Below are 12,266 nucleotides of genomic sequence, written 5' to 3'. Positions count from 1 at the left end.
CAATTTCAAGAGGCTGTGGACAGCAGTACATGCAAAGTGCTGCCCAGTGTCTTGCCTGTCATGGCAAAATTTAGTTAAACAATACCATGATGATTATTACTGTCAGGTTATTTTCAAAATTTAATCATTAATTTATCAGACTATAGACTCAGCCTGTTGATGAAAATTTTATGGTAAGGAGAAACACCTAGTTTCATTTCCACTGACTGCAGACAAGGGAAAAAAAGCAATCATTAGATGAGAAATGTTGGGTGTTTTTTTGGTGGGGGGTCAAAAAGGAAAAAGGCAGGAGAAGACTAAACAAGCTACTTTAATACTGACATTGCCCTTTACTTTAGAAACAGAAAACCAGCAGAATTCTTTTTGATCATAGGTTCAGCATTGCTATCTCTTGTCAACAAGGCCCAGGAACATTAGAATAGAATTCTAACCCAGAGAGACTCATTCCAGCAAAAAAACTGCAACTCCCCTGTGACAGCTATTTTTGTAACCTTGCAGTTCCATGAGACAACCACACTGTATTTAACAAGTAACTTACTAATTTTAGTTATTTAAAAATTAACCAATTATATAGTAGTGCATTAGCCATCATAATGTTTCATTAATTTAGTCCACAGTTGATAAAATGCATAGAAACTTCAATGAGTTTTGCTACTGAGAAATACTTGCCTGTTGCTATGTTGAACAGTGAAGTTGAACAGGGGAAGAAATCTTTAAAAAAAATAAGGAAGTAGCTACTTATGGCCACACTGACCAAATAAAGAACTAAAAATGCAGTGGGACAGCAAAGCACGAATAAACCTTTAATTAAATGTTGAGGACCATTTTTTTTCTAAATATATAGAGGTATCTGAGGGAAATCACTTGGTAAATAAACTCCAGAAGGGCTGAAGCTGGATCTGAGATTATTATTTAGGTGACAACTAAATCTGTTCCAGAACAAGAGAAAGCAATATTAAATTGCAAAGGACAAAAAGATTATATTTAGCAGAGGCTCTGTTTTAATTACAAGATTGGGGGAAAAAATCTGGCTGTTACAGAAACTCCCATATCCTGCAGGCTTAAACAACATCTAAGGACAGGAGTTTGATTTAAGCCTAGAGAACAACACCTGATCAGGCAGCTGAACAAAGGTTTGAAAGGCAGCATGCATTCCTACAGAAGTAAGGCTTGCATCCCCTTCCCTAAAATTAAAATTAGCTGACTTGAAAATGGTCAATTATAACTTCAGTGTAACTAAAATATGGAAATGCTTTGCAAGGCAAACAAATGGCAGGGTGGAATCTTCTGAATTAGAGATTTGAGCAAGAGGTGATTCTGAGAGTCTCACTTGGGTTATTTCTGCCCAAAGCACTGGGAAGTTTCAGATCTAAAGATAGCAGAAAAGCAGCACTGCTTGCTTCAGGCTCCACAACTAACCTACTTTGTCCTAGTCTGGCCATTTATGGGAACACATAATACAGCAGAAAGTTAAATACCCACTTGGAATGCAGAACTCCAGTTCTTGCCATGCTGAAACATTTCATGCTCAGGGTTCCAATGGTCTATTCTTGCTTAAGACCCAAAGCACAGGGCCTGAACAGAAGAGCAGGAAGAAGAGTGCACAGCCCAAGTCATCTCTGAGCTCAAAGTCATCCCTCCACCCAAGGAGGGTTTTAGAAGTACAGATCCAACAGTGACTCAAGAGTAGCCTGTTCAGTAAGATGCTTCCTCCTTAAGTCTCACACATCCACTGGCTGTTCCTCAGCACCTGATGAATCACTACTCTGCTGTTTATTAAGGCTGGATATGTCACATTCCTTGTTACAATTATTTAGTCAGCAAGTCCACATCCAGCAGCTTTGCTCAAGAGAATGAAGAAGGGGACTAGGTGAACTGCAGGTGACAAATTACAAAACAATAGGCTCCAGTCTCCATGACTGCACCAGGGCACATTTTAGAATATGAAAGTGCACTTGCAGAGTTCAAAAAGCAAGTTCAGCCTATTGCATCGAGATAATTAATTTTATGCTACTTTAAAATGGTCATAAAAGTTACTGGCTTGGATAATAGCCTCTTTACAACTGCTAATACTGCTGATGAAATGATGGCAAGATTATTAGAAGTAACCCATATGTGAAATTTCCTGTGTGGCAGACATCCATGAGGCCATCTCCAAAAGAAATACTACTCATCTGTATTTGGTGCTGACTCTCAGAAAGGAAACATTCCAAGCAGAATGTGTCTCATGCAGATCTGAAGTATGCCAAGCATTGGGTCATTCATTTGTAACTTCTCATCACCAAAAATAGCTGGATGGCCTGAGGTTAAAGCCCCACATGCTGGGAGTGTGACTGTCCATGTGGATGCAGCTTGGGATGCTCTCTGCCTGTGCAGTCCCAGGCACCCTTAAGGAAGGGGATCTGGAATAACTCCAGGGCTGTTTTGCAAGTCTCTTCCTGAAGATAAAACCACAGCCATAGAAGGGAACACAAAACAGTGAATTCAAAAATGCTCTTAGAGTGACCTTAAAATGAGTACACAGTTTAAAGATCACTGAGAGACAAACAGTTTGGATTGTCATGACAATTCTGATGTGTAACTGCACCAAAAATACAGCAGTCTGTTCTCTCCCCCTCATTTTTTTCTTTCAGTTGCATGTCTCTAAGACAAGGACCAGCTTTTCCTCTGCCCACCAGTTTTTTTCAAGTTGCATGCAGCAAGGAAGTTACTTCTACTTCAGAGTTATTCTGGGATACCAACTGCTTGTAACTTTCCTTTATAGAGCATCTTGCTGCCTGTTATGTCCAATTACCCAGAGTTGCAGAAAACAAGTGGTGGCAGAGTTAAGTCTTGCCTTACTGTAAATACATTCTAGTATTTTAGAACACAGGATCTACAACCAAGCTCAAATCAAGTCTCCTATTTCCAGATGGATGCAGCCACCCCCACACAGTGCTCTTTCATCTTCAGTACATTGCTATTAAAGGACTGAAACAGTTGTTTAAAAATGGGTCTTAGGAGTTGCTGTGCCAACCAAAAATGGACAACTAGAATGAAGCAGGCAGCAGCATCACACAGTTTGTACTCCAAACACATGTATATCTTCAGATACAGGAAAAAACTGAAATCCCCTGAAGTCTCCCCTAAAAACTGTGTAGGAACTGCCCATTGAAAATACCATTTTAGGCAACGTGATAAAACAAGCCAATCAAGGGTTTAGAAAGAACATGGTGTGCTTTATTGCTGCATAAAATTAAATATAATTTGGTACACATATTGTCTGCATATCCAAAATCAGTCATTAGGATTCCAATTTCATCAGATTAAGAGTAGGTTCAATTATAGTGATTTCACCCAAAAACTGATGCATTCCAAACACACACACACCTCCTCAAACCCACCCACATGATAGCTACATTTTGTAAGTTAAATTTTATCCTGTTTGCTGGTATTTTAGAAAAGCAGGGAATCTGCTCTTTTCATTTTTCAGAAAGAATAGAGACCTAGTACTTGAGACTGCATTAACAGGTGACAAGAGCAGCACAGGAAGCTCCAGCTACTTTAGCAGAATGTTCAAAGCTCAGTTTCAATTCTAACCCCAGGTGTTTCCACAGTCAACAAAGCCCACCAAGTGAGAGCCTATTTCCTCCAAACACTTTCCTATGTACACCAGGAATAGAAACAAATCTGAAATGCTGTTTGAAGCAGAACCAAAATGCAGCTAAATGTTTTCCATCAGCTGTTTAACAAGAGCTGCTTCCCCCAACCAAGTGCTGGTGTCTGCTCTCACACCAGTGTATCCTGTGGTGCTGCTTGCAAGGAAACGACAGATCACTCCCACAAACACATCTTCCATTGATGCAGAATAATAAAACCTCAAAAAAGCCACGTGTTTTGCACTGCCAGAGTTCTGAATGTCACACAACACAGCCCTGTTTACAGCTGTAGCTAATGAGGTGGCACTACACAGGAGCACTGCAGGGGAAAGCACATCCCTGAAGGTACAAACTCCTGCAAACATCACAGGCTGGCAATTAATTCACAGGTTAAGTGTTGATGGGGCAGCCAACTCCCTGGCCACCTGGAAATGAGCCACCTGCAATAATAACCTCCAAAAGACACAGACAAGTGAAAAATAGCTTTGGGAAAAGATGGCTGAACAGGAGAAGAATTCAGAATTTAATCACTGGCTGAACTGCAGATTCTCACCACCAGCAGCTACTTACAGCTCAAAACATTTAATTCAAAAGGCATTAATACTTTTAAGTAAGAATCAATACTGACCAACTGCAGTCTTGTTAGCTGAGGCTGAAAAGTAAATTAACCTGCAGTGATTGAAATAATTTGGACAAGCAAAAGCCCTGGAAGAAAGGCCATGTAACCACTGCCCTTAGCAGCTTTTTTCTTTTGCTGAACAGCAGTGCTGCTGCTTCCCTCTTTGTGCAGGCTGGTAGTGACACACAGACTGCAGTGTCACATACACACTTCAGGGATCCACAGTGCTTCTGGAGGGTTACAAGGAAGGACTGTGAATCCATAGTCCTGACCCTGCTGATTCATGTTGAGCTACACTCTGCATTTGTAACAATAAAGTATGTTAATCACCAGCTTATCAGTGTTGGCAAGCCTGAGACACCCTATTCTGGCAGGTGCACCATGTCCAAGGACTCACCAGCAGTGTTAGAACCCTGCTCTTTATCTCTGCAAGTATGGAGAGATACATTTTAGTAAAAATCTGAACTCTGCAAGCCACTTGCACAAGCTTTTTCAGACACTGGTATATGAGAACATGGCTCATAAAGAGCTTATTTCCTTCTTGTACTTTTTTTACATGGCTACTGCTGCAGTAAACAGTCTTACCAGAAGGCAGTGGCAAAAAAAAATAAAAAAAATAAAAATAAAAATAAATCAGTCTAAAATATAAACGAGGAACTTCAAATTGCCCATGACAGACCACTCAAACTACCACAAAATAAAAAGACTGAATCTAACACAGGCAGGAAATTAATCCAGGCAGAGTTAGCTGTCTATGCCAAAGTGAAACACCCATTTTAGCTCTCTAGTGTCAGCAGCAACTCATCTCTTATGGGCAGCACTGGACCTCTTCAGTAAACAGCTACTCCCAGTGGGGTATCACAAAAGGCTGAAAGTGACCACACTGTTGCTACAAAGTAGATCTTAGAAGTTAAATATTTACAGAGGAGTATCTTCTATTTCAACATCCTAATTTACTCAGAAGACTGCAGCAAGGTTCTTCAAATACAACAAGCAGAACTTCAAAGACTTTTTCTCCTGTTGGTTTTCATAGCAATGAAATCACTAATTGCCACTCCCAAACCCACATGGATTCACCCTGCACATTTGATTTAGATGGCAGTTTACTAAAGCAGCAGTAATTATAAACTAGAGATTTGACTTTGGTAGGAAGAATACAGACTATTTAGAGATTCAGGATTGAGTTTAAATGTTTTCCATTTAAGTTTATTTCAAGAACATAAAATGTATTCAATCTGTAGATGGGTAACTGACTGTATTTACTGTCAAAACCACTCCTTCCATCCTGTAAAAAATTTTTTTCTCCCTTTCAAAGATCAAAACTTCCACAGATAAAGAATTTAAATCAGGAATAAAGTTTCCACCTCAGAAGCCAAGAAAACAGGCTGCATACTGCAGAGATAATTTGGAAGCCAATCAAAAAGCACTGAGATCTTAAATTTTTAAGTTTACAACACTGGAATGGTTGATGCACTTATCATGCATAATGTACATGCACAGGATACATTTCTGCTACTAACCACTGTCTTGTGCCACTGAAAGCCTGAAAGAAAACTAATGACAGGCAGATGTGAAGATCTGATCCCTCACCTCTACTGCTGGTATCCAAAGGGTTGTTGTGAAAAATATGTAAGAACACTCTCCTTCAGCAGCCCTGTGAGCAGTGCTACCCTGAACAGTAACTGAATTGTCATTTGACTTCAAGCACCTACTTCAAGTTTTGAAAGACAGGCTGATCACTTGATTGCAGGTGATGACAGAATCCTTTGCCACATCTAAATTAAAGCTGCTGCACAAATCTTCAGCTTCCCTGCAGTGCTGTGCAGTTGTTTTGCAACACTGCATGACTTCCCCAGGATAGCTGTAACTATTGTCACCAACGTGAACTTGCAGTCCTGAGAAATAATACAAGAAATTCAGTGTATTTGTAATCAAATTCCATATCCTGCATCCCTTTATTAGACATCAACATAGAAATTAAACATCTATATTCAGATAACTTAACACCATGTGCCAAAAAAAATGGAGAAACTGGTTTAGAATCCAGGCTTAAGTAAACCCTGGCAATAAGCATGCAGTTCCTGAATTAGCCAACATGAACATTTGATACAAATATGTCAGCTATCATACAATTCCATACCAAAAAGAATAAAAATAGCCTCTTACAACACAGCTCTTGTTCTGTCCAAACACAAGATTACCAAATCAGTCTTAAAACAAGGAGCATTTTCTGCCTGGCATTAAAAGATTGCTTGATAAATGGCACAGCTCATGGGTTGGGGGGAAGCAGCAGCTCCCTCAGCTGAGAGCTGGAACTCAGTGAATGCATCCCAGGCTCCTGCACACACTGCAGCACGTGGGACTGCAGCTCAGATCTGCAGCCACAAAGCACAACAAAGTCTGGACATGGTTTATTCAGGAAAAATGGGCTGCTCCTCCCTGGAGATCACTGAGGCTGCTGCCAAGAGCTTCGCCAGCTGAGCACTGATCACTTTACTGGTGTTACTGGGAAAAGCAACTACAAAGTGAGTATGCAGAGCTGATAGAAATCCCAATTCTGAGATTTTTCTCACACAAGTATTTCTGACAGTGCTCTACATCATAAATATTTTTATCATTACTCATGTCCAGAAGATACTGCACTGCTGCAAAACATGCCCAGAGCAGATCCAAAAAATCAGCACTGAACTTCACTGGAGAGAATGCATCAATTCAGGCTTCCTGAGGGCTGCCAGGCTGATTAAAATCAGCATGAAGTTATGTTTGAATAATTAAATATCCATTTTTTGAACCTGAGGACAAGAATGTCCCAGAGGTGGAGAAAATATAAGCATTTAACATGAACAGGTTTCATTCAAGTTGGTTTGGCTTTTTTCCCCTCTCTCAAACATGATTATAAAAATGAAGGAACTTAATGCTGATTGTGCTGCACTGTTAAACTATTTTCTTCATGACCAGGAGAGGTTTGATCTTCCATTTTTATAATCCAGCTGTTACTGGCTGAAGTTTTTTTGCTGTCAACTTCACATTTATTGGGATTTTTTCTCTTTATACCTACACTTCACAACTTCTTACCATGGTCTTCTGAGCAGTTTGCAATCATTTAGATAATAAAGCTTTGTGGGAAGCATATGGCAATTTGTACAGAAATACTGGAGTTCCACACAGAGGATCTGTAAAAGTGTTGCCTATTTAACTACACAACAGAAACACCAGGGAGAAGAGCATTAATAAAAAAAAAAAAAAAAAAAAAAACAAAAAACCAAACAACAAAACAATGGAAACAAATAAAACCTAAAAGTCTCCTGAACAGAGTAGCACTGTACTTCACTACATAGAAAGAAGCTCAGTGTTAAAATAACATCCAATATGTTTAATATTTCACAGTATTTTGGCTGCAATTGTACATGCATTGAGTTTTTATCTACAAAATATCCAGTATGTCAAGAGCAGGATGTGATGACTGAACAGAATAAAATCATCTTACTTAGCTCAGAAATCTTTTTATTTTATCTGTGATCTGAGGGAAGCCACGTGATACATTCAACAGTTACTTACTCTGCTGTTCTTATAGAGACCTGTAAGATACAGACATTCCTCAATTTCCTTTTTTCTTATCAATGCCACATGTATGGAAGACTTTGGGCAATATTTCTGGACATGTTGCAGTTAATGCACCACACACATTTTCAAGTGTTTAAGTACTTTTCTGACTAGTTCACTTACAACCATCACTTAGAATTCCATGTGGCCAATGACCAGTGTCATGCTAAGAGTGCCTCAATGCTTTTAATTGTTTTTAAATTAACAAGCCTTTCATTTGCTCCAAGTAAGCCTTAAATGCATCTCCCCAGGCAAATCTTTGGTACTAACAACATACAGATAACACAAGTACTACTGCTTTAAACAATGATCTAAAAAAATGAAATGTTTCTCCCTCACAGCATGTCTGTTTACAAAGAGATTAGATACTAAAGTGACTTACAGTGATTGTCCCACTCTAGAGCTCCTCAGCTGTTAGCTTGGTGCAGTTAACACAACAGGCCATGATAAAAAGGCTCTCCAAAGTGACCTCCACTGCTCATTTCTTCCAATCATTTCCACAGTTGCCCTGTAAGGGTTTGCACAGGGGGATGGGGCACAGTGCAAAGATCCAGCACAGCCAGAATGGCTTCAAGTCTCAGGGCTGCTTAACAATGACATTTAGGCCAAAATGTCACTATCACAGAGCAACTCTTGAGTACTGAAGGTCCTATTCCACTAAAAAGATACTTAAATCAAAATTAGACTTTTTTCCTCCATTGCCAAAAGCACAGTGTTGTCATTCCATGACAACAGACATCATCCCTAATCTGTGTGAGACCATTTGAGCTGTGCTGAGCTGCCCCACTGGGTATTCTTGGGTGCTTAAAATACCATAAAAGAACAAGTCACCTCTGCTGCTCACTGGCTAAACAGAAATAAAGTCCTTCTGCTCACAGCAGCTCGGTGGGTGATGTGCCATGAGCCTCCTAATTGTGCTGGCTGTAACAGCTACATCCACAGGGGCAGGATTTTGATGCTAGAAATCAGAAACAAGGCTGATTAGTTTAATCACAAACTGGTATTTATTGAATGGTTCTACACTCAGTACAGAGATACAAACCATGCCTCAGGAAGCTTATAATCCAAGGCAGGATTTGCCCAACACATTCCACAGAGAGATCAGAAGTTCACATTCAAAAGGAATCCTGGAAGTTTTGTTAATGTTTATGTTAGACATAATATATTCTAAGTTATAGAATCAGAGAATGGTTTAGGTTGCAAGGAATCTTAAAAACATCACCCAATTCCAACTCTCCTGCCTCAGGCAGGAACAGCTTCCATTGTCCCAGGGTGCTCAAAGTCCTGTCCAACAGGCCTTGGACACTGCCAGGGATGGGGCAGCCACAGCTTCTGTGGGCAGCCTGTGCCAGAGCCTCACACTCACAGTCAGGAATTTCTTCCTCAACCTGCCCTCAGTCAGTGCAAAGCCATTCCCCCTTGTTCACTCCATGCCCTTGTCCAAAGTCTCTCTCCAGGTCTCTTGTAGGTTCCCCTCAGATACTCTCTAGTTTATCCACTGCACAAAACAGAACTACTCAAAGCTCCCTCAACACTAAGTGCCTCAACCTTTAGACTTTTTGTAGGGATTCTCAACCATCTTTGTAACCCAGATCCAAATATCAGGATTCCAGACCTTTCTTCTATGTTATGCCTTGCCTAAAGTCAATTCCAAACAGTTTTGTGTACTTTGTGCATTATTAAACCTTCAGAGTTTACCTGGACACAAATCCCTGCTCAGTGAACTCCCTAGAGAACTCTCAAAAAAAAAACCCAACCAAAAAACTCCCTAAAAACAAATTAAAAACCCCCAAACCCAAAACCAACCAACCAAAAAACAAACAGAAAAATCCCCAAAAGGCACCCTCCAAGACAGAATTTAGATGGGAACCATACCTGAATTAACCATACATTTCTGTCAAATTAATGCAATGGTCCTCCTGCTGTTGCTTTAGGTAACCCTTGGATACCTTTTAGGTCACAGTGAGCACTGTCAAACAGATGCTTATTACTCTGAAATAAAAATTATAGATGCATTACTAAAGAAAAAAAAATTATGCATCTGTACTATCATAAGGCACAGTAAGAATTTTGTATAATATGCCAAAACGTGAAACTAACGTTAAAATATATGGTTTTATCACAGGCTACGCCCTGTAACTTCTACTTATTCAGATCAAAGCTCGTCTCTAACTCTGTCAAAGGCCTCTGACAGGTGCGGGTATCCCTCCTCCTAAGGCCGCACCTCCAGGAACACACACTACAAAACCCTCACACACCTCCCAGAAAAAACCCTCAGCCTCCTCCACACCGGCCATGCGGGTTCTTGCCGCGTCTTCCTGCGGCGGAAATCGCGAGAGCCGCGGGCGCTCCCTCCCCGCCCGCCTCACGGGGACGCTGCGGGGCGCCGGAGCTGCGCCCGCCCCGGGGGAAAGCAGCGCGGGCCGGCGGCCCCTACCTGCGCCCCGGCCGCGTCTGTGTGCGCGCCCGGCCGCCCCGGCGGCTCCGCGCCCTCACGGCGGGCGGTCCCGGCGCCTCCATGGCGGCCGCTCCACTTCCGCCTCCGGCCGGGCCCGCTCCTGCGCCATCGCCGCCGCGAGCGGAGCCGCCGCCAACACTCAGCGACGCGGTCACACCGCCGGGAAGAGACGCGGTGCCGCCTCAGCGGAGCTCAGGATGAGCCTCCCGGCCGCTCCCTCCTCCGAGCTCACGGACGCTGCCGCTCCTCCCTCTTCCCGCGGCCTAAAATGGGAAAGAGCCGCGCACAAAATGGCGCCTGCGACGCCGCGGCCGCCGCGCCTGCGCGCCGAGCTCGCCGACTCCGCCCCCTCCGCCGCCGTCCCTGCCCCGCCCCGTCCTTCCCCCTCCCTCCCGCCCGTCCCGCCCCGAGCCAATCACATCGCGCCGTTCCCCTTCCGGTCCCGGCCGCCGGCCAATCCCGCGCGCCCGGGGCCGCCGGCGCGGCCCAATGGGGGTGCTGTCCGCGGCGGCCCAATGCGCGCGGGGCGTCGGGGCGGCGGCCAATGGGAGCGGCCCCGCTCCCGCCGCTTGTTTATTGGGGCTCGCGCTGCGGCGCGGGGCGGGTCCGCGCGCGCGGGGGGGGAGGGGGGCGGGAGGAGAGGGGGGGGCGGAGCGGGGGCCGCGCTCAGCCGGGGCCGCCGCCGTCTGCGGAGGGGCCCGGGCGGCGCGGGGGCTGCGGAACGAGGAGTTCGCAGGTAGGAAGGGACGCGCGGGGAGGAGAAGGGAGAGGAGGAGGAGGAGGGGGAAGAGAAGGAAGAAGCGGCGGCGGTGGTGACGGCGGAGTTGCGGCTGCCGCGCCGCCGTCCCGGGGGAGGGGACGAGAAGCGGCTCCGGGAGCTGCGCTTTAAACCCCCCCCGCCTCCCCTCCCCCGCCCTGGGGGAGCGCACGGGCGCGCGCGCCGCCCCCCTCACGGAGCGGGACCCCCGGGACCGGGACCCCCGAACTCTGTCCCGGTATCCCCGGGATCGGCCCCCGCGCTCCCTGGGCCGGGGGGCTGCGGCGCTGCCCCGGGGCGCGGGGAGCCACAAGTCCGGCAGGAGAAGGGGGGCCCGGCGGGGCCGCGGAAAGTTGAGAGGGGGCCGGGGCTGGGTGGGGGGCGGCGGCCCCTGAGCCCCGCGGAGCAAATGGCGACGTGACACACACCGAGCGCGGGGCCGCCCGGCGGGAAGCGGCGGCCGCGCTCCCTCGGCGCGGCCGGGACGGGCGGCGGCTCCTTCCCTCCGTCCCTCCCTCCGCCTTGCCCGGGCTCCCCCCGCCGCCCCTCGCGGGGAGCCCCGCGCTCTGCCCTCAGCCTCCCCCGCTCTTGTTTTGCAGTGTTGCCCGTGCAAGGAGAAGTCCTGGAGCTGGAATCGCTCACATAACCCTTAAAGATGAAGGTAGGCGGCTCCGGCGGGAGCGGGGATCGCCGCCCTGCTCGCCCGCCGCTCTGGAGATTTCATTTTTAATCGCTCTCCGGCTGGGCACGGCAGCGGTGGGAGAACGCGGGGCTCGGTGCGCGCTGCGAGTGCTGTGAGTGCTCCCCGGCGAGGTGCAGGTGATTTAAAGCTCTCACCGCCGTGCCGGAGCGCTCGGAACATCCTCATCGCCTCGGAGTTGTTGTTGTTGTCCTTCGGGCTCCCGTCTTTAAACGCTTCCTGTATCAGCAGCTGCTATGGCAAGTTTGCAAAACCACAGCTTTTGTCCCGCCTTTGCTGTTGCCGATTTGCTCGGTACAAAGGCTCAACAATTGCAGTATGGTTTACAAAACTTTTCCTTTTCCCTTCAGAGTTGAATGAAATACAGAGATAAAAAAAAACAACCTATATGCATCCCATTTTATTGTAGATTCTGCACCCGTTTCCTGTCCTTTCAATGTGGTAGTTTTGTCCTTGTTTATCAGTTGCAATGAGCGCAGTAAAGTGAAATG

General features: G+C 45.5%; 2 protein-coding genes across 3 annotated transcripts in view; one reads left to right on the top strand and one right to left on the bottom strand.

The window, feature by feature from the left end:
- The window catches only part of ARMH4 (armadillo like helical domain containing 4), a 153,095-nt gene that overhangs the window by 82,643 nt on the left and 58,186 nt on the right, over positions 1-12,266 (bottom strand). The window lies entirely within an intron of this gene.
- ARID4A (AT-rich interaction domain 4A) overlaps positions 10,960-12,266 on the top strand; it is a 44,700-nt gene continuing 43,393 nt past the window's right edge. For both annotated transcript variants that reach the window (XM_079309290.1, XM_079309289.1), the window contains exons 1-2: positions 10,960-11,054; positions 11,675-11,736. In XM_079309290.1, the coding sequence (XP_079165416.1) occupies positions 11,731-11,736 (6 nt within the window). In that variant the 5' untranslated portion in view covers positions 10,960-11,054; positions 11,675-11,730. The remainder of the gene's footprint in view (positions 11,055-11,674; positions 11,737-12,266) is intronic.

This window comes from Erithacus rubecula (assembly GCF_903797595.1).
Source record: "Erithacus rubecula genome assembly, chromosome: 6".
Classification (NCBI taxonomy): Eukaryota; Metazoa; Chordata; class Aves; order Passeriformes; family Muscicapidae; genus Erithacus; species Erithacus rubecula.
The sequence above is the reverse complement of the archived record's forward strand: the minus strand, read 5'-3'. Positions and strand labels throughout refer to the sequence as shown.